Below are 27,015 nucleotides of genomic sequence, written 5' to 3'. Positions count from 1 at the left end.
TAGGGTGACACTAGGGACTGATGCCCAGTGCAGCCTCTGGGCAAGAGGACCACAAGCTCCTGAGGAAATTATCCAAGATAGCAAAATTACTAGTGTTTTTTGCCACATGAGTTGGGTGTTTGTTTAGCCTGGATTTTCTGTATGATAAGTTTTTCCCTCTGGGCTGTAGTACAACCATTCTACTTTCCTAGAGGCCTTTGACCAAAGCTCATAACAACAACAACAAGGAAGAAAAAATTATGATAATTTATTATCTACTATTTTCCTTCTACTGTATAGACAGTTTACATATGCTAATTTAACCCTTTCCATAAACCTGTCTGCTAGGTACTATTAGCCAACTTTGACTGAGGACCTTAACATTTAGAGGTTAAGTAATGTGTCCAATCACACAGTGACAAGATTGGAATCTGGGCTTCCTTTTTTCTCTCTCTCTCCCTGACACCCCTAAAGTCTGCCATCTTAACTACAACTTTGTGCTGTTGACCAGGCTGCAGCATAGGGGCAGAACCTTCAGTGTGATTTTCAATCCAAAATGATTTTCCTAAGACCCCACCAAGTACCATGCACTATTGAGCACTTGAGATTTAGAAAAGCTCTCAAGAGGCTTTACTGTCTAGTGCTCAGTCTTGGTACTACAGGCATTTGGGGATGGAGAATTATGTCCTCTGCATTGTATCTCTGGCCTCTCCCCACTAGATAGATGCCATACACCACCACATCCAGTCATGGCAGTCAGAAACGTCTTTAGACATTGCAGGGGACCAAATAGTCTCTCAGAACATCTGATATAAGGCGAAAGACCAGTATAGAAGTCAGGGAGTCAGCGGTAGGACAGTCACCATTCCCTGAGGAGCAATTTCCTGACTCCAAGTTGCCATGTTCAAGGCAACTGGGCAGAAGGCACCGGTAGGGAAGGTGTAGGGGATCTTAATAATTCTACTTCTCTGGCCTGTATTTGAAACATTCATTTATTTTACCTATGAGTGACCTTTAAGGGAAATTCATCATTTCCCTCACATCCCTCTCTCCCTCTGGCATATAACTCAGCATTTCCTCACCCTTGTTTTGCATGAGTGGATTTGCCACATTGCTCTGTCCCCAGACTTGCATAACAGCAGAAAGCTTTATGCAGTCTGGATAGATTCACAAAATTAAGCCAGCAGGCTGTAGAGTAATAATCCATCAGCTTAAGTGATATAAAAGGTCTTGATTAGTCCAGAAAATGGGTAGGTCATGTTGAAGGTCCTCAAATTCATTGGTGGTTATTGCTGTTAGAAGTGTCTTCCTTCCACTACATTCTACAGTGATGTTAAATATCTGAACTTGCTTGTCACAAGATCAATGTGATAAACTTAACCATCTTTTATCTCTTACAGATGAATGCAGTATAGAGCATGAATTTTTCTCATCTTCTCTGGCAACATTTTTCTCTTCCCATCTGTGACTCCTTCCTGCTGCTCTGTTCCTTCACATCCTGTGTTTCTAGGGAAATGAAAGAGAGGACAACAAATTTGCTGCAGCCTATTGATAGCAAGTGGATGTTTCTCTTATTCAGAAACATGTTACTCTGAAGGGCTTCATGCATTTTATTGAAGGTGAAATTGAAAGGTACTCTCCACAGAGTGGATTTTGCAAATGAAAAACATCCATATGCACCCAAAGCATCAGGACTAGAATGAGAGACCTTTGGGAAAGGTGAGAAGTTCGGCAACAATTTAGCAAATGCTGTGCATGAAATCAGTGCCCAGCTGTTACAGGTTGTTGGATAGATATTGGTTACTTGGGAACTCTTGATGTAGAAAAAGAAAATTTCCATTCTGCTTTAAATATGGCTGAAAGTCTATTGTTTTGCCAATGAAATAGTTCAAAGCCAAGTTTATGTAAAATTATATATCAATACTTTACCAAAAGTAGCCTTCTTGCATCTGGGTAGGAGAAAAAGAAGTTGTGCTCTTCATTTTAATTATATCTTCCACACTGGCCATTTAAAACTGGAGAAAAATTCTTTTTTTCTAGAAGAGAATTAGCTTTTGTGTTGGTTATGGCTGAATAATATTGGCTGTTATCAATAGAAGGAAGTACATTTTCTAAATTCATAAATAGAGTTTTCTGTTTAATATTTAATATCCAGAGCTTAGTGTGTTTCACCTTCATCTTGGTCACTGGTGAATGAAATTGTCTTTGCCCTTCCATGAAGGGAGCCAAGCTCTTAACAACAGCCCTCTTAAGGCAGATCTCTTTATTTTTTAAAACATTGAAATTAATTGCAGACGGAGATAAACCCAGGAATTTAATTCATGTTTCTTAAATGGGTTCATTTGTTTTTACTGTTATTAGCTGGTATTTAGTCTATTAGCCATAAAATTGAGAAAGGAGTAGAAAACGTAGTTACTGACAACTTGAATCATTAACCATAGATAACATGAAAATCAAATTATTTCAGAACTCATGTCCTATGTAACTGCACGGAGAACTGCATATTTTTCACTGATAAATGTGATTTTCTGACAATTATGTTTGCAAATGGTTCCATTATCTGTCTTGCGGTTTTTCCACATAGTTTTTTGAATGGATGATGTTTTGTGGAATGTACTATTTTTTTGTTTTGTTTTGTTTTGTTTATATGGTCTTCTTTCATTAGTGTGGACACAGAGCAGTGATAAGGGATGAGTCCACAGGGTTCTTCTGAATAACTTTCACAGACCGCTTGTCTGCGTGGCCGCTCTCCTCTCTCCATTTCCACCACCACAACTATGTGATTACAGAAATGCTGTGTTATTCTTTGGTGGAGATAAAATTTTCTTGACATCTACTTTATAATTAAAGCTAAAGTATATATATTACATTAAATATAATATGCACACAGTATTTTTTTATTTTTCTTATTACTACACAAATTGAGGCCTCTTCTCAGTTTTTACATAGGATAGTATGAACCTGGCTGGGTTTTGGTTGAATCTTCAAACTGAAAAAATCAAGAAACATGACCACATTTTTGTGAATATTGTCCCTAATTCCTAGGATTTAACTACTTGTTAAACTTTTGTCCTTTAAGAATGATTGGCATAGTTTCATTTTACTGTACCAGCCAATCTTTAGTATAAGGTTTTAATAATGCTGGCATTATGAACTGGTTTAATATTTACCTCATTTACGTATCAGTCCTTATTTTACAATAAGATTAATAACACTGCTTTCTTAAATATTCTCCTTACTCACCATGCTTGTAACCAGAATTTAAATGGCAGATTAAGATAGGTCAGTGGAAGAGATCAATTTGTAGTCTCATTTAATTGACCACTAAAATATTGCTGAGCAAATCATGGATTAAGCTATGTTTGTGTTTTAAGTATATCTTGGATAGTGTTTATATGACACTTGTAAATTTGGTAGGTGTTTTCTAAGCATAGAGCATATATGTACCACTTAGGATAAATTTATTATTTTCAAGAAAAGAGAATTATTTTCAGAGACGGCATTAAACGAGCAAGATGTTTTTACTGCCTACAAACTAAAGTGGAATATGAAGGCAGGTCTTAATGAACAAAATAGTCCTCTGTCACATCTGACTGCTCCAGGGAAAAAGCTAGAAAGTGTTTTGGAAATTCTTGTACCTAGTCTTTGAACTCAGATATTGTTCCCCAAGTAAGGGGTATTTATTCAAGTGGCATCTTTTGGTTGGCTAAGATTCATTAATTTATTAATTCGTCAAGTATGTATTCAGTATTTGCCATGAGCCAGGCTCTAGTCTAGATGTTTGGGAAATATTGGTGAACAAAACCATGATAAACCTAAGATGTTCTAGGATCTGGATCATATAACCTTCCTATCTCACTAGGATCTGAGCTGGACCTTCTATAATCTAATAAATCACATCCACTCCATACATAACTATAAAATTCCCCTTTCTGCAAAAGTTTTTTTTCAAGTGCCACCTTTTAACATACATAGGGGGCTTCCTTGAACCATTCAGTCTATGATTTACGAATTTACTCATTTTACTATGAAGATTAACCCAACCCCTAAAATAGCCACACAAAAATAAAATGATCTTGTTATACAACAACAAATATAAAGTTTCTCCCTTGGGATTATCTGTACATCTGCACTGATAGGTGTAGGTGAAGTTGCCTATATGTTACAGAGCTTAACTTTATAGCAGCTATGCCTGACCTTAAAATTCCACAGCGGAGAAGCCTTAGCTGATGTGAATTATTTAATATAAATAAGTTTAAATGCAAATTCTGTCCATAGTCAGTAGGACCTTATTATAGGATATAGGAAAAGAGTATGGGACTAAGAGTTCTGTATCATGAGCCTCTCTTGAGTCCCAGCTTCATCAATAAAAGAATGGGTTAGATTAGAGAATTTCTGATGTCTCCTGCATTTCTAAAATATCAATAATGAAGATGGTAAAATACCGTGGCTTCTATAGCCAAACAATTTAGTCTGTGATAAATGACTTTGATAGATGAAAATGTATTGGCCCTGGTGCTCATGTCTACCATGAACCAGACACAAACCTTAAACCTGAAGGGAAAGAGTGCTCCAAGGACCAGGGTTTCTGGCACTGGAAGTGAATGCCATTCCTACATATAACAAATTAGGCAGGAGCTTAGCTTTGCCAACTGGTCCAACTCAGATCCTAGTGTGGTAGCACCAGGTTCAACTCTCCAAGTAGATTAAGGTTTTATAAATAAAAATAACCTGTCCTCTCATTCAAGAATATGTTCAATGGTTCAGTTCAACAAGTATTTACTGAGCACTTTGTAACAATGAAAGGGTAGTGTTAAATTCTAGAGGATAGAATGTGCTTCCCCATTCCCACATCTTTGAGGATGAACTCCTTGGCTTTGTCATTGTGATAGCCCCACCTGACACCATGCATACTACCTGGTTCATAGTAGGCATTAGCAATGGATCTGACCAACTGGACATGATCCCTACACTCAGTAAAGTGTTCAACCCAGGGTCGTAAGAGAAAAACCTTAGTTGTTTTAAGAAAATCCATTTTCACACTTTTTTATCATACATGTATTTATTATGCTGTAAAAAGCAACACTATCTGATTTCATTTAAAATAAAATGTTTCCCAATTTCAGAATACTTAACAATTTATACTTTGAAGATTAGATCCACTTTGGGAGATATTGAAAGCAAATACATTCATAGCTGTGTAATCTCCAGGAAGAATCCAAATCTGTTAACAGCTCATTCATTTCCCTGCCAGACAGACCACAGAAGCAAAAGCGAATCCAACTCGGCAGCTACAGGCAGTGTGGGGCAGCAGTGGGGACAGCATATCACCAAAGATGAGACCATTAGAACCAAGACCAATAAAAACGACAATGTATACAAAGCTTTATATTAACACGACCATCCAAAGCTCCCAGGATACAGAAAAAGCACATATGATCCTAAAGCTAAAACAAAAAGATCTTTGGAGTTTACTGATGGCAGCAGTAAACAAGCATTCAACAAGCATTTAAATAAAATGTACTCATTATCACCAGCCAGTAGCAAACAGCCAGAGCACCTGGCACAAAGTCTTAGATAACATCTTGGGGAAATAATGGCACACTTAACTAAACCACAAAGAATTTTACAAAGCAGTTTGGATCTGAGAAAGGAAGAAAACTCTCTTTGTTCCCAAATAATAGTTAGAACTTCATTATTAGATAAAAGCCTCAAAATCACTCATTGGTAATCTTAAAACACACAACTGAACCACCTTAATGTTTCATTTTAATCACAGACAGCAAGCTGCTATTTAGGCAGTTATCCTTGTTGATTTCAATTAAAATATGTCTACCCCAATACCTGTGGGGATAATGCTGCTCCTGTACAGCGTCTTGCAAATACAACTTGTTTGAACGGCTTGATAAGATCCATGGGGCAGGAACACAGTGGTGCCCACCTTCCTTTCTCCCCACAGATGCTGGAACACAGGAGCCGCCTTTGTAACTGAGCAGCTAAGGAACACTGGCGTGGTTTCACCAAGGGAGGGGCCATCTAGGGATTGGGAGGGCAGTGGCAAAAGCTACTGACTTAGACTAAAAGCAAAAGTCAAAGCACCAGGGGACTGCTGGAGTGAGTAACAGTGCCATTGGGCATAATAAAGCTTGGAAGCAGCAGTCTATGCTGATTGGGAGGCGGGGGGGAATTGCCACATTAATGTGGTAACAACTAGCATTCATGTAGTTGAGAATTCTGCTCATTTCACTAAATAGCTTCAAAGAAGTCCATGTATACACATGTATGGACAGTATGCTTAATGTCAGAAATCCTCACTGACATACCTCTTTATTTCTTTGAGGTTATGATAAGATACAATGTATGTGCATTTACTAGAAAATTGTTCTTCAGTTCTGAAGCCCCTTTTACCTACTTTCTAAATGAATCGTGAATTAACTCCCTAAGACAAAATGATGGGTATCAATTTAAAATGGATTGGCTTTTTCTCATTATTGAACTATAGAACCCACAAAAAATTATACGGTAGAGAATGAGAAAAAATCGGGAGTGATCCAGTAGTCTTCCCGAAGAGGACAAATATCTTGATGCAGACTTTGAATGGCAGATTTAAAAACAAATGTTATTTGTAGCAGTTCCCTTACAGTCAGAATAACTTTGGTAACTTAGAGCATTTCTGAATTTGTCTTTGTCTAGGAGCTGAAAAATAACTTTTTAAAGAGCTGTAGCGGCACATGCCTTTGTTTTTTTTTTCAGAACAAATGAATTGGACTAATTTATCCTTAGTAATTTGTTTCTGGTACATACAAATGGCAAAGTAGTAGCTCTGATGCCAGAAATGTGAGGCATTTTCTGACTTACTGTGGAAACATGAAAACTGCATAGTATGCCAGCACTCACTTTCCCAGCCAGAGGGAAGAGGCAGACAGCTAAAGTCTGAGAAGAGAGGCTGGACTAAGGGGATATCAAAAAAGAAAAAATGTTCAAAAGTATTATAATTATATTCACACATATGTTTTGGTCACCAAACATATTTTTAAACAGATTCCCTGATACAGTCTAATCAGAATTGGCCTATCCTACTAACAGCTGTTAACTATTTTAGAGTCACATCATGAAGCGAGGGTGACGGGAGACATTTTAAACACTCAACCATATTGTTGCATAATTGTTGTTCAACACTCAAAACTAAATCTATATTTGAAGTCTTCAAAGTCACACTGTTTGCTTCTGAAGACAGCCTTGACCCCTTTGGACAGACTGTACAACAGAGCTTAATGTATAAGTGTGTATCAGCAAATCATCACCATGAATTGAAAGTTCACAAAACACACAAATGAATCATGAAGACCACACACTTAAGCTAGCATTGGTAACTATTTCTTTTACATCAAATTATACAGTGCACGAGGTAAATATTGCTCACATTATGGAGGGAGATTGTTTTATTTCTATTTTTTCCCAAAGAGATCAGATTTGTCCTGTGTGCACAATGAAGAAAACTCCGGTAACACTGAAATGACAAATGTAAAATATACATCACTACCAGATAGAAATACACATGTTCTTCATAATCATTTTCCACAATTAAATAGGTAAGTGATTTAAATCTTGGGATTTAAGACCATTATAACAATCCATCAAGATTCTTATGGACTGTTTGGTTTTCTTTTCCATTGTCGGAGTCTCCTTGAGGTGTGTACTGGACTTGGTATTCCTGGAGGATTTTGAATACATCGTGGTGTCCAAAGTGCAGTGCTTCATCCATGGGAGTGTTATTCCACCTAAACAAGTGGCACAGTATGGACAGGGTCATTAGGTAATTTCTGCATGAAGATGATCATCCAACATCCCTAGGTTTTAATATAGGTTAAACAGCCACCCAGGTTTAATCACTTTAGCAATATTATAAGTAAAAATCGTTAGCAGAAATGCAGAAAGGAATTTATAATTTAAAAACTGATCTCACAGACAATTTGGGATATGAGGATGAAGAGAAAAATATCTCTATGATAGGAACCGGTTTACATATCCAAGTGCTTGTGGAGGGACCTTTATAAGGAAAGTCCTAGTTTTGACAGACAAAATAGATACCTCAAAGGTTCCTGAAAAGTCCAAAGGATTTATTTTTAAATAAATGTTCCAGTCAATTCAAACATCACAATAAATCTCAGAAGTCTAGAAATAACCATAACTCTATGAGGGCTTAACCATGTATTGGAGGAACAAGACTGACCCAGAGAAAGTGACATTTCCATCACCTTCAGTAGGATGGGAAGTGTGGGCTCACCTACACCTCTACCCACACAGAAGACTCAGTTTCCCTTCCTTATTAAGTGTGCTGGGGCTGCGCTGTTAAGAGCAAGATAGATAAAGATTCCAGGATATGAAGAAATGAAGAAGGGATAGCACTGCCTAATCGGCAGAGACAGCACTGTGAGGCTCACACCGCAGCACAGGGCAGGGATGAGTCTGAGTTCCAGATACTGCACAAGTGAGAAGGCCCTCTCCTTCCCTCTCTACTTGTGTCAAGAACTTCTCAGAGGCTGCCAGTGTCCTGCTCTGTGGGCTCATGGGCCACTCTCTCCACTTTGCTTCTGTTTCCTTCTTTCCTTTGCTGTATTACTGGTCACATTATGAAACCAAAAGTGTTTAAAACTGTCTCATTTTTAAACATTTTTGGTAACCTGTTCTTAAATATTTTAAAATACTTTTTTAGTTATACATGGACACAATATCTTTATTTTGTTTATTTATTTTTATGTGGTGCTGAGGATTGAACCCAGTGCCTCATACGTGTGAGCACTCAACTTTCCCCGCCAGAGGGAAAGCCACTGAGTCACAACCCCAACCCTATTCTTAATTTTTTAAATCAGGTAAGTAACACTTTACAAGTATCTTTTGTGTTTCTCAAAAAACAGCTGGACTAATGGTTTTTTATTTCTGTACAGGCCTTCCTTAGTTGAGGGAGACAGTGGCTCTACAGAGGGACTTTTCAGTCATCTTCAACAGCATGTGATTATGTGGGCTTTCTAAGAATTGAATGCCACCATAAGTTACCTTTTTATAACTCTTTTCCCATGAAACAATGAAGAATAATCAACTTCAAAGAATATACTAATTTCACTCAAGCCTAGTTTATAATTTTAGATGATACTGATTCTTAGGAAATGAAGAAAAATAATTGTTTTGGGTCTATAGCTTCCATCCTAAAATCTGTTAGTTTTTGAGGGGTGGGGTTAGGCTGAATAGTTAACTTAGCTAACTTGCCCCTCAAGACGGGCTCTTTTACTTCTGCATTCTTAGAGGCCAACTTGGGGAGGGGTTCAAATATATAAAAACACAGTAAATATTTCTAGCACATACTAGTGTTTACTAGGAATTATAAACACAGGGGAAATATTCTTTTGGTTTCTTCCTCTATAAAGAGCTGAGAAGGGTATTACATTTGGGGATAAATGGGAGAATTGTCACCCTAACTTGAGGTTTTGGAATACTGCCACAAATAGTCGTCGTGTTATTTAAATAATTATAGGAGTAAAGTTAGATAAGCAGATGTGTTACCACACTCGCACACTGTTCAGACACTAACATAACTTCTCATTTCTTACAAGCTGAACCAATGAGATCTAGGCCCTAATTTTTAAAAAGTAGATATAGCTTAGTAAACACATTTAATACCTAGAGAGTAATCAACTTGCTCTAAACTTAATACAGTAACTCCCATTCCTCAGACATCAAATCCACAGTCCTTATACATAGCAAAACTCTAAATCAAATATTTCTTACTCATGTTATTCTAACCCTTTATTCTCAATACTCACTGACTCATCTGCTCTTCTTCAATAAATAACATCAAGTATTGTGAGTGCACAATTTACTATACATGGTCATGCCCTGGGCTCTTATCCCTGCATTGCTCACTTTGTGGACAGCATTTGCCACAGGAAGGGTAGCAGTTTGCCATGTGGACCAGGAGGGAGAGGAAAGGACCAGAAAACATCCCAGGCAAATTCTTCCTACTATAGATTGAATGCTAATCTTTCCCCCAAAATCACTGGCTAGAATTCAACTTCTACAAAGCCTGATAAAGCTTTCTACCCAAATCTCGGACTTTCAGCAAACTCCAATGTATTCATTATAGAGTTCTTTTTCAGAAGCTTTCTTACACATTCTTCATATGCCCCTCAAGATGGGCTCTTTTACTTCTGCATTCTTACATGTTTACCCTATCTCCCCTGTGTAGTTAAAAGCCCTGTGAGGACAGAATTTCTATTTTCTCTTTCCAAACACAAAGAACTTTCTTTTTCATGTAGTGTGTGGACTGATAGTCAAGGCTCAAATTTTCTAATAAGAATACCATTCTTAGATAAGAAATAGGATATGGGAGATCAGATAACCCATCTAGCAGAAACAAGGTTTTGTTTGTTGCCTCTGGAAAGACACCACAGCAGATTCAAATGCCTTAGTGACTTTACATATACCATCACTTAAATACTGTAGTCCTGTATAATCAAATACTGACTTGCCCATTATGGTAAAAGGTATGTAAGTGCTTACCTGTCCTTGGGGAAGGGATTTACTTTGCAAGCTTCCAGCAAAAATTTAACGACTTCAACATGACCTACCCCCCCCCCAAAAAAAACAAACAGATATTAGTATTTAGTAGAAGTTAACTCTGGGGAAAATAATAATAAATGACTGGTTTATGTATTACCCTCTGCAGCAGCTACATGAAGTGCTGTTCTGGAATCATAATCCCGCTGTTCCATATCCATGGCTGACAAAGCAAATCTGAAAATTCATAAGCATAGCTATTCAGTATATATAAAACAAATTCAGTTCACACTGTAACATTCACTCTATAAATTTAACCTCAGGGCCTGTCAGGCGCCATCCTTTGCCAGGCTCATTAATGTTAACTAGAGTCCCTGTTCACTCAGTACCCAGGTGTCCTGGGAAATGCCACCTCACCTCATCCTTATCTTTGCTATTTGGGGGTAGGATGAAATATTAACCATCTCTCACAGAATTAAGTTTTATCACGCTATTATTCAAACTCCAGAAGAAAGACACACCTATACCAAATTTTATGTCTCAACAGGGCAAGAAGCTAATAGTAAAGTTGTATGTCTTCACAGAGATTCCCATTCTTTAATTTGATACTTTACATTCTACAATTTATGAGTACTGACTGGACTTTGAAACAAATGTAGAAATTAAGCCTATACATCTTTCCATTTAAAGGTCAGTTGCAACTCTATACAAGAGACTTTATATTAAGTATTCGGTAGTAGATGGCCTTTCCGATCCTGATGATTTACAGGACACCAGATTCCCGTCCCATCCCCCCACCAGAGATGGGGAGTGAATGTGGAATGGGGAGGTACTGTCCAATAATGGTAAACCCCTAATATTAATTAGCCAGGTTAGTTGGATAAGTTACCATTTGGGAATGCAGATATCTAGGCTTTTCTAAAAGGTGGAAAAGAACGAGACTGGGCTGCAGGCCTAAAGCATTGAACATGGGGGTTTAATAAAAATTTTGTTTGGGTTGTTTTTATTAGAGGGAAATGAAAGTGAGACCTTAGCCTTGATGCTAGGCTGCTAACCTAGCGTCAACTTCACAATAATGGAAAACCACATGCTAATCCACCCAGACAACATACCTTCGAAGGGCAGATACATCTCCAGTGTATGCAGCAAACAAAAGGTTTATCACTGATTTTACCTGTGAAGAAAAGAAAGTTCAGACATTCACAGGAAAAGACAAACCCACAGTGTTCAATTGTCACTGGTATTTCCATGTGCTTGGAATACTTCAGCTGGATCACTCGCAAAAGGTTATCAAGTACACTTCTATAACCAAATATACACATGTGTGGTATTTGCTTCTTTTAACAGTATTATGAAGGAAGATTCAATAATAAAGATAAGGTTCATGAGAGAAGGAATGGAATGATACCAGTTGGCACAAGAGTGAAAGCTCACAATCTGCTATTTGGGGCAACTTAAAATGCTTTAGCACTCTTCTCATTTAGCATGTCTCAGTTCTGTGAGCAAGTGTGTATACTGATAAAAGTCATCACATGATTAAAAACTAAATCATGCTATTTTAAGTATCTAATCCCTGCCAGCAATAACATTCCTCTCCACTAACTGGATTCCTTGCAAATCTTAAAGACAAAACTCAGTATTTATCATCTTAAACTTAGGAATAGGGCTGTACTTCACTGGAGTTTTTGTTTCCCTGCCCATCAGGTACAAATTAGAGCATTTAGAGAACCCATAAAACTGCTTAAAAGGTGGATCAACCCAGCAATGTTGATGAAAAACTACACTACTGATCATACAATTTGTTGGTAAATATTTTATAAATTTCCAGTTTGTCTTGTGCTTTATAACCTCAACATTCATACTGATGACCCAACTAACATTAGACGCAATGGTAGGAAATGAAAACTCAATGGGAGGGATGGAAAGTAACTTAGTTCTCCACAAACAACCTAGTTCTGGAGCTGTGCTTCAAGATCTTAAAATGGACATTCTGTTTGTGTTATGGCCCCCCACAACCTGTGAATTTTTAAAAACTAACAAACTGACCAGTATTTTCTAAGCCTGTTTTGTAGCAAAACTATAGTCTGCAAGATGCTCCATGAAAATAAGGGTCCTGTGATCAGATATGTCCTTAAAATATTAAATCTCCTTGGGAGATTCATGAACATATGAGAGGCCTTGCAGAGTTCTGAATACAGGAACTACCTGAGCTGTATACCTCCAAAATAACACTACCGGCCATTAGTGTTGGTATCCTTTAAAAAGCTAATACTCCTTCAGTCCATTAACTTCCCTTCCTGCCATTCTTTACTACTGCTGCCCATCCTGTCCCCTGAAGTCAGTCCCTCTGAACAGTCCAGACAATGTTCTGTATGGAGGTGGGAGAAAGTTACATCCAGAATACTCTTTAATATATAAGCATCCCCCACCATCCCATTTCTAGTCATCTAACTCTTATACCTCAAATTGATACATTTTAGGGAAAGGAGGTAAACATGCACATAGCCTTTTTTAAAGTCTGGGTAACTCTGATATGCTCTTTTGGGTTATGCACCATTTTTTTTTCTATTTTTTTTTTTTTTTAGGTGCTCTTGGCATCTTTTTTAGTGGTATCGGTTCTAAATCCTTTCTCAGAATTCCCCTTGTGCTCTTTAGCTACAGAATGCTGCTTAACTACCAGAGACCATTCATACTTCCCACTGGTCTCTCATTGCTAGTTCACAATTATTTTTTCATTAGTGTCCCTTATACTTTATTCAGGTCTTTAACACCAGAGGCCACTCATAAAACAGTGATGACCCTGAATACTTGATTGGGGGAAAAAAACACCTCTCATCTCTCCCCTCATTTTTATGCAGAGTACTTACTTAATATCTATTCTTTTTCCCTCTGTGCCTCAAACCAAAAAGTTATCCATCCTTCCTCACTGCCAAGATCTGCTTCTTTACCCGTTCCTTCACACAGTCTTCCAGACCTCCTAACTGCGCTCCCTTAACACCTTTGTTTCTAGCTTCTCCGACCTCTTTCTTCACTGGTTCCCTTATGTCTGCCTTAATGCAGACACAGCATCCCATTTTGAAAAACTACCACTTGACCCTCTTATTCCCTTTATCAGTGCATATTTTTGCAAGTATTTTATACTTTTGAATTCCCTGAAAATTATCTTCGTATTCACTGTTGCCTCTGAACAGTACTCTAAGAAGTTCCAGCAGCTTCCTAAGTCCTGATTCCTCTTGTCCTCCTCACACTCCCCACTCTCTCAGGACTTTTCTCCCAAGACACTGCTCCTCCTGCTGGCTCCTTTGCACATCCCCTGCCCACTTTCCACTGTCTAATTATACTTCAAGTCAGTCTCCATCTTTCTTGGTTTTCAACATAACGTCCCTCGAATGTTTCATATGTACCTCTGGGCAGAATGACTTTTCAATCTATATCTTTAATCGCTGTACCTAAACACCAACCCTATAGCTCTACTTGATTGCCACACTGAAACTTCAAACTCAAAAACAGTAACAATATTGACAGCTGCCCACTCTCGCTCCAGAAGTCTGCATCTACCTGTCTACTTGACATTACCTTCAGGTATTTCAGGGGTGTCTCAGAACTTGATTTGTTTTGCCTTCCCTGACTTCCAGTCAGCTCTTCCAGAATCTCCCATTTAGGGATGACACTAATTCATGCAGTTGCTCATTCTAATGCCCCAGAAGTCACCCAAGACTGCTGCATTTAAGTCCTCCACAGCCATTTAGGGGTACCCAGCCAGCTTCTTCCCACCAAGGTACCCAGGGAAGAAGGAAGCCTTCTTCACTCAGAGATAAGGAGCAGATCTGCTTCTGCCCAGAAACAATTACTAATTCACACAAGTCCACCACACAGACCCTGAGAATACTCCTTGTGTTCCTTCTCTCATAACCACAAGTAGCTCATCAACAAATCCTCCCACCACTTCTTACTACCTCTCTCTACTGCTGTAGGTCTATCTGAGCTACAAGCTTGCTTCACCTAGAGGGATGGGACAGCCTCCCAACTGTTCCTCCTATTTAACTGCTAACATAGGAATCTCATGAAAACATCGAGGTACTTGCTGTTTATCAGACAAAGAATCTATCAGACCAAGAATCAAATTCCAACTCTCAAGCATGGCTTGCATATCCAAATGCTCTGCTCCCCAGTTACACTGCACATCTGGTTCCCTACCACTTCTTCTTGCTGGGCTTCAGGTCCTCAGCACATAGGTGGTATCAAATCCCTCCATTCAGGTTTTATCCAACGTTATCCTGCAGACTGAAACACCCGCTTTCCTCACTCCTTATCCCTTACTTTGTTAACTCTCTCCATGGAAATTGTCACATAATATTCTCTCTTGTTCATTAAATATAAGCTCTTATCTTTCTCATTAAATATAAGCTCCATGTGGGCAGAGATTGTCTATTCTTTCTCCACCGTAATCCCAGTGCCTTCCACATGTAGTACATGACCATTAAATATCTATAGACTAATTAAGTGACCATTCTCTCCCAAAGTATCAAATATTCAGTTTGTTACCATCTTTTGGGTATTAAGAGTATAATCATTATCAATCACTTCAACTTCTCCATCTTCATGTATTATATTACCAGATTTATTCAATCCTTCTACCTGATGCCTCTGCTTCTCTAATCCTTCCACTTCCCAAAAGCTTTCACATATTTCTAATCATCTTCTCAAAGCATTGCTTTGATCACAGAATGTTTCTAAGTAGGGGAGTGTCAAGAAAACTCAAAATCATTTGTGACACAATTTAAATTCTTTAGTCTTGCATTCAAGTTTCTTCAGGCTAATTTTTTTTCTCTTAACCTTGACAGAGTAAAAAAGGTCTTAATGCCCTTGTTGTGTCTTGATGTCTGCACTCTTCTCTCCCTTTAAAAACTCCCAGATTCCCAAATTCTTACCTACCCTCCAAGGCTAGCACGAAATGCCCTTTCTTGCTGCCACACCTCCCCAGACCAAATCATCCCAGCATTCATTTTCCATATAGCTTATTGCCAGTTGTCCACACAGTGCCCTGACAGCACGTCAGGGTAGAGTCATCAATTAGGCACTCCTGTCCCACCACAACCCTGAATATAACTTCTGCCCCTTTTAAGCCAGATAGTCATGCTATTCCCCGAAAGCATCCTTTCTCTCCTCATTTCTCAATGAAATGTTATTCTTATCCCAACTCTGTGAATGCTAATCTCTTAAATCAGAAGTAATCTCCTTTGATAGGAATGTTAATCAGTACAACCATCATGGAAAACAGTACAGAGGGGGAATAAAAACAGTATAAAGGTGACTCAATATTTTAAAAATAGAACTACCACAGAATCCAGCTACACCACTCCTGGGTATATATCCAAAGGAAATGAAATAGGCATACAAAAGAGACACCTGCACACCAGTGTTTATTGTGACACTATTTACAATGGCCAAAATATGGGATTGGTCTAGGTGCTCATCCACAGATGAATGGAGAGAAAATGGTACATATACACAATTAAGTATTATTCAGAGTATCATCAGTCTTCATAAGGAAGAATAAAATCCTGTTGTTTGTAGGAAAAGGAATGAAACCAGAAGTCATCAAGCTAACTGAAAAAAGCCAGACACAGAAAGACAAGTATCTTGTGTTTTCTCTTTTATAGGGGTGTGGGGGAGAATTGAAAGTAGAAGAGGGACTATTAAGGATAAGGAAGGAGGCCAGGGAAAGGAAGAGGAGGATGAGAGAAGTTAAAATTGGGGCAGGTAGACCTGATCAATACACAATATATGCACGTATAGAACTGTCATAATGAAATTGTACAGTAATTGTACAATTAATGTGTTAATGTAAAAATAATATAATCTTCTCCCACATTTGCCATACTACATCACAAATGACCATGTGGGACATTTACTTGTGTACATTATTAATTACCCATAGTTCTCCTTAAAATATATTTGCTCTTCTAAGCAATAAATCCTCATTTATTTCAGTGACTGTATATATGAACTACGTTTCTTTTTAAATTCTGAATTTGGACCAAACTACTTTGAAGAGATATTACATATATAAGCTTAGTCAATTATTCAATGTTTTAAAAGTTCTAAAAGAACGTTTCTTATAAATAAAGTCCATTGAAGAATTATTTTAGAATATAATTAGTTTATTCAAAGTATGTTAACAGTTTATTTTCAAGCATATTTCATCTCAGAAATAAATATGAGAGTAAAGGAGAAAACTTCAATGTACAAAGGCTTTCAGACAAATGTGGGGGGCATTAGCTTGCCCTAAAAAAATTATTAAAAAGTAATATAGGGGGTTGGGGTTGTGGCTCAGTGGTAGAGTGCCTGCCTAGCATGTGTGAGGCACTGGGTTAGATTCTCAGCACAACATACAAACAAATAAAGGTCCATCAACAGCTAATAAAATATTTAAAAAAAATTAGCATGGAAGTTTGTTGTTTTTCCCATGAAAATAAAAACCTAACTTCAGGGATAAATTTAGTCCAAACCAGAAAACTGGAGTCTGATCCCCAAATGAATGTCACTTTTCCCAAAACAGGAAAGCTCTAGAAGGCAGCATATGCACAGGCCCCATTTAAAAGTCAAACCACAAACGCCTCTTCATTCCAGCAAACAGCCCCCTAGATTTTAAGTCTGCATACATCATGAGCTATGGGTGGAAAGTCAAGAAAGAAAATGAAACTAAGTTTTAAGACAACAAATGGATTGTTAGTTCAATTAGGGACAGTCCATTTCCTGCTCTGCTAAAAGAATTTCACCAATATTCCCAACTAAACTGACACACCTTTAGAAGGCCTACTACAGCCAACAACCTGAAGGCGTAGGCTCCCCAGAAGTTCACTCATTCACCTCCAACAACTCTTGCGAAAAACGTAGGTGTGCTATCCTTTGATGGAGGTTCATTCCCTAATTTCCCACAGCATATCTGAGTTGTGTTCACTTTAAAACACCTGTCTACATAGCTAAAGTCCAGAAAATAATGGGTTAACAGTAACCGTCAGTGGCATGGAAGCTGTATTTTGATGAATCATTCACCATGAATCATTCTTCAATAACATAGAAGCAACTATAGCTCTATAAATTAAGGGCTCAAGATGTTTGACATATTCCTCCCCAGAGGAAAGAGAAATTCCACTTGGGTAGAGAGTCATTAAAAAGTCATAAATTCCATGTTAACAGTTTTCCCTTCGTCTTGTAGATTTTTCCAGTACTACTACATTTTCCTTATCAAATCTGCTTCTCAGAACCAGACAACCTTATCTTAGTTTATTTGTACAAAGTCACCACAACAGTGGGACAAAAATGTTCCAGTTCACATGAGTTCACTTGACACCGCATGCCTGGCGTACCAAAACCTCACTCTTCCCACAAAGCTGGAAGAAGGTAGAGGGTTCAATCAATTTTACCGGTCACGAGATGTTCTTAGGTCATCACTCCTATCGTTCTCCTATTTATTTTGGACTTGTTTAGAAGTGAATTGTTTGACTTTTATCTCCTCCTTCCGAATTTCCTGATAACTCTGTACTTATAAGTAATCATATCACTTTGTACCTATATAATGGATGACCCTAAAAAAATTCAACATTTGAACAGTTTTAACTGCTTTTTAAAAATCCCTGACACAGGCTGCAGTTGTGGTTCAGTGGTAGAGTGCTGGCACATGTGAAGCAATGGGTTTGATCCCCAGCACCACATAAAAATGAATAAGTAAAGGTACTGTGCCCATCTAGAACTAAAAGTATTTTTTAAAAAAATCCCTGACAAGCTGGAGGTAGAATTCATTGGTGGATATATTGTATTTATTACCACCACTGAGATTCTGAGGCTTGGCTCAAGTTCATTTAACATGTGAACTAGTGGTACAGCTGGTACAAAACTCAGACATCTGCATTCTCAGTTCTGTAGGATTTGACCTTGACAATGCATTGTCCTTAAGAGATCTTCTTATCCAAAGGACAGAAGGCAATCAAAAGATTAAATAGCAATTTAGCTCTAATTCATAAAGGTCCTTTGCTAAATATTGAAAGGAAGGGGGAATGGAAAGAAAAGGAGGAGGAAGAAAGGGACAGAGAGTGGAAAGGTTGGTTTGTCAGTTTTACACTTTACTTCCAACTACTTTATGTCAACTCTATTAGCAACTGCAAAACTAACATTTCCCTTGGTTTTCATCCTAGTTTCTGTCTTCATACAAAGACTACTTAGGTCTTTTGGAGTGGCTTTAATGAAAAGAATACAGCAGGTAACTGAAAAACCACCCTTCTGTTTCTATCATGTCTAGTTTGATGTAAACTGAGTTCTCATTTCCAGTTCATCACAGTATCTATTGTCATGGAATAGATACTCTCTTCATCTGTTAAATAAACCATCATGCCTGCAGATCCAATTTTGTTTTAAAAGCTTCACTCCAAGTTGGCTGTTTATAGCCTTTAAATGAAGATAAGCTTCCGGACTTATTTCATAAATATTTTTCTTAAGGTCATGTAAACACATATGAACCTATTATAGTATAGCTAAAAGAAAATTTTAAGTTGCCAACAGATATAAATTAAACGCCTCAAAGGCAAAGGTAAATATATCTATACAATGTATATGTGATCAAAGATATTTCCTCTTTCTTTACTACTAAGCTTATTTAATATTGGTAAGGATGTTTAAAACAAAATTATAATGCTTTTATGATTGGATAGTCTAAGGTATGATGCTACATGTTCCTAAGCTTTCCAATGATTTATTCAAAGATATTAATATACTATATATAGACAACACTAATCCAAATGACAAGATCAGAGAATCAGAATCAATCCTTTATGGGAAAAGTAATGCACCCATTTCATGACCGTGTTTCTAAATTTGTACACAAATACAGGAAGTTCTCATATGGTAATTTCAAAAGAGAGAAATAAATCATACAGCAAATTTTATTCTAAAGGAAATTTCTATCTTACAGAAATCTCACTTAAAAAATATAAGGTCAGCTAGGTGCAGTAGTGCACATTTGTAATCCCAACAACTCAGGAGGCTGAGGCAGGAGGATAGCAAATTCAGCCCTAAGCAACTGAGCCAGGCCCTCAGCAACTTAGCAAGACCCTGTTTCAAAATAAAAAATAAAAAGAGCTTGGAGTGTTGCTCAGGGGTAGTCGCCCCTGGGTTTAATCCCTGGTACCAAATTAATTAATTAATGAGAAATATATGTAATAAATAAAAACATATATGTGTGTGTGTGTGTGTGTGTATATAAACATAAACACACACATACACACACACACACATATTCAAAACAACAGCTCCAAAGCATTCTGCTCATAGTTAAGCTAAATAATAAACTCTTTTAAGCAAACCATTTCAATCTATCAATGAGTAGATTAGCAGAAATAATTTCACTTATTGGTAAGCTAAGAAGACACATCATGAAGCAAAATGTTAAATTACATCTTCACAACAAAATGTTAAGATGAAACATCTCCTCTTTCTTGACTGAGGCAAGTACTTGAAGTATTATTATTTCTGTTCTTATTCAGCTGACAGAAAACTGAAGGCTAAAATATTTAAACAACTTGAACAGGACATCAGAGTTTTAAGTGGCCAATAGGGAGTTGGGCCCAAAATGACTGATACCAGGGCCAGTGCTTGCAACTGCTAACTATGTTAGGCCAACAGATTTCCTAGCAATACCTGAGACTTCCTTGACAATGCAAAACTAAAATAAAAATAGGTTGTGATAGGAAATCAGAAAATACCAACTAAGGAATTTATAGGGATATCAGAGACACTAATTTTATACTGAGGTGCTAACCAAAGGTGTTTTTTATAAATGGGAAAACGGGGGAACAAAATAAATAATTCAGTTTGATATGTCAATACCACAAACATCAAATGGAAAAATGTTAAAGACATTATCTTTATTCTTTGTATTTAAACCTCTAAAAATGAAAAGTGTTTTAGATTAATGTGAATAAAAGCAAATATGAATACAATAGCATTGGCAACAAATTAACAGCTTCTTATCTCAGTGGCTCATATTATTTGGGTAAATGTCAATGAATGGTCTAAAAAGATACCAATGAACTCAAGCATCTCTCCTTTTATACTTGATTATAAAAGTAGCTAACAATATACCTTTGTGTGGTTTGAAAAACAGTACTCCTAATTAAGTAGTAGCAAGTAGAAGAAAAATAGAAATTTGAGCAAGGTCAAAGGCAGCTATTCCTTTGAAAACAAAACTGCCTTTCCCATGTGACAACCCCAAAGAGCATATGCACTCCCCTGACAAAGTTCTCATTTACTTTCTTCCCAACCTCTTCCTGTCTAATACAAATATTTGTAAAACTTCATGAAGATTAGTTTATATCATATTATGTGTTTAGACAGAAGACAAGATGCCACACTTCTAGAATAGATGTTGTTTTATTAATAATTTTTATTATAACTAAAAAATAACTACATAAAACCCCAAAGAGATGAAGAACCTAAAAGCAAAATAACACAGGAAATAAAATTGGTCACCAAATACTTACACATATTACTTCAAAGAAAAATAAAATCAGGGTTATTGGAATCAAAAGATTCTTACAAAGACTCCATCTTGTGTAAATTAAAATTAAATAAATACAAATATAAATCAGATTGCTAAAAAGATGGGGCTCTATTTCTGCTGAAAAAAAAAAGTAAGTTTTGGCAGTGGTATAGGCAGAATTATGTCTTCAACTCGAGTTTAAAGATCCATCTCTTTTAGCATGCCCTAGATACTATAACAAAGCAAGGCATAGGGACATAGGTTTACTCTAGTTACTCCAGCCACCAAATATTCTTAACTGACTGCCTTGATATTAAGGAGAAGAAAAAAAAATCCCTTACTTCCATGTGTCTTTAGAGAAACACACTTAACTCTGTTATTTTTCATGTTTACTTCAGAGCTCTATTATGAAGGGTCCAGTGTGTGTACTTTATGAACCACACACAAAGAAATGTAACAATGCTTCTCTACTGCTTAATCAAAGCAGTTTCACAGCCTTTCTTATTTGATAACTACGCAAGTTACAATATCAAGCTGTGCCAACACATTACACAGGAAGCTGCGAGAAAAGGATGTTTTTAAGAACCTCAAAAATAAGCCATTTAAAGTTTGATATGTATCTGTGTGTGTCTAACTTTACATTGCTCTCTGTGCATATAAAATCACTCTAGCACCATTTTTCAGGTCTTAATCACTAGATTGTTCAGCATCTATCTATATTTTAGTATTTACAATTCTTAGTAATATTTTATTCTGTGAGGTGAGGCATGGCACAGTTACACACAGAATTCACTTGTTCATGTAATCTGTATTAGTTGTAAGTAAGACAAACCAAATTCTAAAAGGAAAAAAAAATAATCCTCTAAATGCAAATCTTTTATGTAGGAAGGGTTCAAAATAGATTCCAAAGCCTGTCGTTAAAATTGGTATCTGGTAAATGCCCTAAAATACTCTGTCTGATCTTCTGTAGTTCCTACCTGCCTAAATTCAAATTCAGGACACAGTCACAGGATACTAAGAGTAACAAGATGGTATTTGCCATTGCTAAAAATCCAGGGTCACCAACCTCAGTGGTATTCTGAAAACACTGCTAGGTTTCCTTCAGTTTTCTCTCCTACTTTACAGCAAACATTTCCTATCTTCCCTACTCTCTGAAACTTCACACATCTTCCCAACCCATTTTCAAAAGAAAGCCTTCCTTCATACTCTTCAGGAAAAGAAAGCTGATACCCCCTTAACCCAGCTGTGTCTGTAAACCTCTCTGCCTTTCTGTGTCCTATTTTATTGGAGGAGGTGCCCTTCCTGCCACCAAAACTGTGACCCCATTTTTTTCCAGGGACCTCACTTTTTTGGCCAATGCCTGTCTTGTGTCTACTTTAAGCTCTCATTTTTTACAGATCTCCTTCTCCTTTCCCCCAACTTCCTTTTCAAAATTCTGTGGTACTAGAGATTGAACCCAGGGGCACTCTATAACTGAGCTATATCCCCAGCCCTTTTTATTTATTTATTTTAAAATACTGAGACAGGCACTCACTAAGTTGCCCACACCAGTCTTGAACTTGTGATTCTCCTACCTTAGTCTCAGTTGGGATTCCTGGTGCATCATCATGCCTAGCTTTACTGCATCTTTTTCTTTTTTTAAATCATCAAACGTTCTCTAGTCCAAAAGTTCTCTGACCTTTACATCCCAAATACAATAAAGATGTTTTGAAAAGGAGAAGGCAGGTTACCAAACAATAAAAAATGGCCATGCTATCTACTATTTTTATTTTTCAAACTAATCATTTTAATACAAGAAAACCAGAATGGTTATCATATAAATGAAAAACCCTCATCTTAATTTTATTTTTACTTTCTCTGGTTCCAAACTCCTTGAAATGTTCTTTTCCTTGACTACCTGATACATTATCCTGGATTTTTTCTCCTGTCTACTTTGCCCTAGTGGAATTGCCTTCTCTGCTACCCTACTTTTAAAAAGAGAGTTCCTTAGAATGCAATCTTTGATCTCCCCACACCTTTTTAAAAAATTTCAATGCAAAGTGTGCTCTTTCTTTTGAAAAGATTTATTTTATTGGATTTTATTGATTCTTCTTAGTTATACATGATAGTAGAATCCATTTTGATAAAATTATAGAAGCATAGTATATATCTTATTCTAATTAGGACCCCATTCTTGTGGGTGGGCATGATGGTTGGGTTCACTTAGTTATTTTCATATGTGTTCATAGGAAAATTATGTAGAGTTCTCCTTACTCCACACTATCTATTTCGGTAATCTCACATACCACCAATGCTCCAAATACTACAATCTCACACTGGACACACAAAATTGCATCTCCAGCTTATACCATTCTCTTAAGTTTGGGCCCATAACTGACTTCTTTCCCATCATCATTACTTAAATATCTTACAAATCCAAACATTTCAAAGGGAAGTTAGTTTTCACACTACTAATTGCCTACCAATTATCCACTTCTCACCCATTCCATTCTAACAGAATCTCTACTTAATAGTGGTACCAATGTGCCCAATTAAAAGACACTTTCCTGGAGTCCCTTGTCTTTGGCCAGGGTCTGGTGGATTTCTGGAAAAGATTTTTCCTGATTTAGGTATTACTCATTTCTCTCCTTTCTTCTTCCACTTTTGCCATTCAGGTGAGGCTAAAAGTGGGATGGCCAGCATGCAACTACAAGGTGACAGGCATGAGGCCAACATACATTCCACCACTAAGCCTGGCAGAGCAGTTTACCTTATTAAAGTTAAAAGTCCTAGACTGTTTTCCCCTTAGATGTTTTGTTATTTTAGAAACATAATCACCTACTTGTTAGTTAACTGTTAACCAACTCCCTTTTATTTGTAATCAGATCCTTTAACAGTTATAATAGCCTAAATTAAACTACTTTTTCCATACTCCTAAGGTTTGCTTCACCAATGGTCTCCATCATAGTAGATGCATCAGCTTCAGCCCTATTGTTCACACTAAAAATTGGGCATCCAACTAGATATTTCATTCTCTTTCACACATAGGATATGTGTGAAATAGGATAGGATATCTAGTCTAAGCCATCCTCACATCTTATGTCCCTCTCCTCAACTTTTGTCTCTCTCTAGTCTGTTTTCTACAGAATGATGCTTAAAAATCAAGTCACATCATTCTTCTCAAAAGCTTACAAGTTTCACGTTGTACTTGAAATAAAATCCACAACTCTTAATGTGGAATCTTAAACCCTGTAAAAATGTTTCCGAGACTGGTCCACAGAACTATCTTTGGCAGAAGCACCTAGAGTACACATTAAAAATGTAGATGATTGAATCAAGCTATGGGATTGTGCCCCTAGGAAGCTGCATTTTAAAATTTGGACATCCTAACAATTCTGATGCACATTGAAATACAAGAAAGTTCACCCACTCTGCATAATATGGTCCTATCTCTAAAGTCATCCAGGACCAATCTTACATCCCCTTCAACTCACTCTTCCTTGTTGTTTGTATTTTACCTTCTCAAATGTGCTAAACTCCTTTCTGTTTTGGGACCTTCAAGCCAGACTAATCTATCAGTCCCATTCCACTCTTCCTCTGACTCTTAAAACTTAAGTATTATCTTTCAGGGAAAAACCAACCATACCCAACCACCGAGAGTAAATGAGGTTTTGTTATATCCTCACTTAGCACTCTTTAGGTTTCTATTACTTACTTATTATTGTTGCATTACTTAACAATTTTTTTTAAATAAATAAAACATTAAAGAGATAGATGGCATTTTTGTCTGCAACTACTCCCCCCCCACACAAGTAAGCCTTCTCTGAATACTGGCATTCATGTTCTTACACTTGTAGCTTCACTGTATCCCTGTGTCTCAAAGTTTGTTACAGATGTATAAAAATGTCACTATAAGAGATACTATTTGGCAATTCACTTCCTTTATAATGGCTAAAATGAACTACATCTATATACATCAGTAGTAAATCACTTATGACCATTTAAATTATTTCAGTAATTATTTATCCAATAACTGTCTCCTAGATTGCAAACATCATGAGCTAGATCATATCATTTGCATTACCTTGCAGTTTCTGGCACACAGGCAAAATATAAATACTGGTTTAATGAAGAATGAACCAGTGAATGAATAATGCTAGGGCTAATATATACAGATGAATTGTAATAATGCTAAGATTAAATTATATAGACTACTCCATCAAATTAAATTAGCCAAACATCCTGAATTACTTCTGTTTGTGTACTATTTAAAGAAAAACTAGTGAAATGCAAAGAGAGGGGGTAATAATTCCTTTTGTTTTTCACTTGGTAGAAAAAAAAAGACCTAAAGAAAAGAAAATAATTTTAAAGTTTATACACTTTTTATTATATATAGAAGAATCGAATCTTGTATATTAGCAAGACTTGTACATACTGCCAAAATGAAGAGGAGAAAACACAAGCAGAAAATAATTACTGCTACACAGAAAGGATGAAAATTTGGTAACTAAGTAAAATAAGGGTCCAGAACCCTAAAATGGAAGCCTGAAACCAAAGGAGCCTGTTCCTTCAGCCACTTTCTTATAGTCATATAAGATTGGAATACAACTTCATAAAAGGAATGAGCATTATCTGACCACTCTTGTACCACAGTACATTTATTACAAAAGCGATTTTAAAAAGAGCAATTTAAGTGTAAAATGGGTACATTAACAAAACCACCAATTTTCCAGAGTAAAGGGATTGGAATAGGTTGGGTTTTAAGTATAATTTAATCAGCAAAATTGTTTCTTCACAGTACAGTATCTATTGCATATACCTGTGTTGTGACTGTGCTTAGATTTAACATTATCATTAAAACCAAAACACATATACAAAGACAATTATAAATGGATCTAGACAAATATAGGAATTTGATCTTCATCACTGAATCATTCTAGTGTTGCTGGTTTAAAAAAGAAAAAAGAAAGCACTTCCTAAAAACAAGCACAGATGTGAACAAAGATCAATTCATTCTTGGATCATATCATGAACTGTTATATGTAAATAGGACAAATGAAAATTATACTTGGAATTCTATAAAAAGCACTAAGGGACAAAGGTTGATTAAGATTGTTAAATTAAATTTAACTGACAGACATCTAGAGGCAACAAACAAAAAAATTTTTAAATGCATTTTCTAAAATAATTTGTAAGAGTTAGATAAACACCAATTGTTAGTGCTAACATACTAATTTGCATTTAATACTGTAGAAGTACATAACAAGAACATTTTTAAAGCACTTATATAAAAAATGAAATAAAGGATGGTTTTAATGGTAGGATTTAGGACTGACCTTCTCTAAATGAAATAATTTTGGATTTAATTTTCCCATCTATATACTTTAGAACAAAAATATAATCATTGCAGATTAAACAGAGTAACTTTAATACGAACTCTCCCTAAAATCTTGGTCTATGGGGATTTTGACATTGTTAGACTTTTAATTTTCATGAACTATTCCAATGTTATTAATAAGGTAACACACAAATTCCTCACTACTTTTTCCCTCCAGTACCAGAGATTGAATGCAGGGTGTTTAACCCTGAGCCACATTCCCAACCCCTTTTATTTTTTATTTTGAGACTGGGTCTGGCTAAGTTGCTGAGGTTGGTTGCAATCCTCCTACCTCAGCCTGGGATTACAGGTAAGTGCCATCATGCCCAGCCACTCATTACATTTCATAATGGGAGAAGCATAGTCTGTTGTCAAAAGGGATGAGCCCTGAAACCAAAATCATCTGTGTGTAAATCTTGGCTGTAAAAGTGTGCAACCTTAGGGAATTTACATAAAATATAATCAGAACCTATAGATGTAATAAAATACCTCTTCCTAGTATTTACCTACTTCATAGTTTTTATTAGGATTTAAGAACTCTTGAAACATGTATTATTATGTAGATGATTGACCCATACTAAATCACAAT

The 27,015-nt window shown here is 36.7% G+C and overlaps 2 protein-coding genes across 6 annotated transcripts in view; one reads left to right on the top strand and one right to left on the bottom strand.

Annotated features, from left to right (window-relative positions):
- Stat1 (signal transducer and activator of transcription 1) overlaps nt 1-2,871 on the top strand; it is a 37,860-nt gene extending 34,989 nt beyond the window's left edge. Inside the window, exon 25 of the mRNA XM_015481161.2 lies at nt 1,380-2,871. Coding sequence (XP_015336647.1) covers nt 1,380-1,394 — 15 coding nt within the window. The 3' untranslated portion in view covers nt 1,395-2,871. The remainder of the gene's footprint in view (nt 1-1,379) is intronic.
- Nucleotides 2,872-5,022: 2,151 nt separating this feature from the next.
- The window catches only part of Gls (glutaminase), a 74,634-nt gene continuing 52,641 nt past the window's right edge, over nt 5,023-27,015 (bottom strand). For all 5 annotated transcript variants that reach the window (XM_048808192.1, XM_048808191.1, XM_048808195.1 and 2 more), the window contains 4 exons: nt 11,646-11,707; nt 10,694-10,770; nt 10,537-10,600; nt 5,023-7,760 (listed from right to left, as the gene is read on the bottom strand). In XM_048808192.1, the coding sequence (XP_048664149.1) occupies nt 7,604-7,760; nt 10,537-10,600; nt 10,694-10,770; nt 11,646-11,707 (360 nt within the window). In that variant the 3' untranslated portion in view covers nt 5,023-7,603. The remainder of the gene's footprint in view (nt 7,761-10,536; nt 10,601-10,693; nt 10,771-11,645; nt 11,708-27,015) is intronic.

Source organism: Marmota marmota, unplaced genomic scaffold (assembly GCF_001458135.2).
Source record: "Marmota marmota marmota unplaced genomic scaffold, marMar, whole genome shotgun sequence".
Classification (NCBI taxonomy): Eukaryota; Metazoa; Chordata; class Mammalia; order Rodentia; family Sciuridae; genus Marmota; species Marmota marmota.
This window is presented reverse-complemented; position numbering and strand designations above follow the sequence as displayed.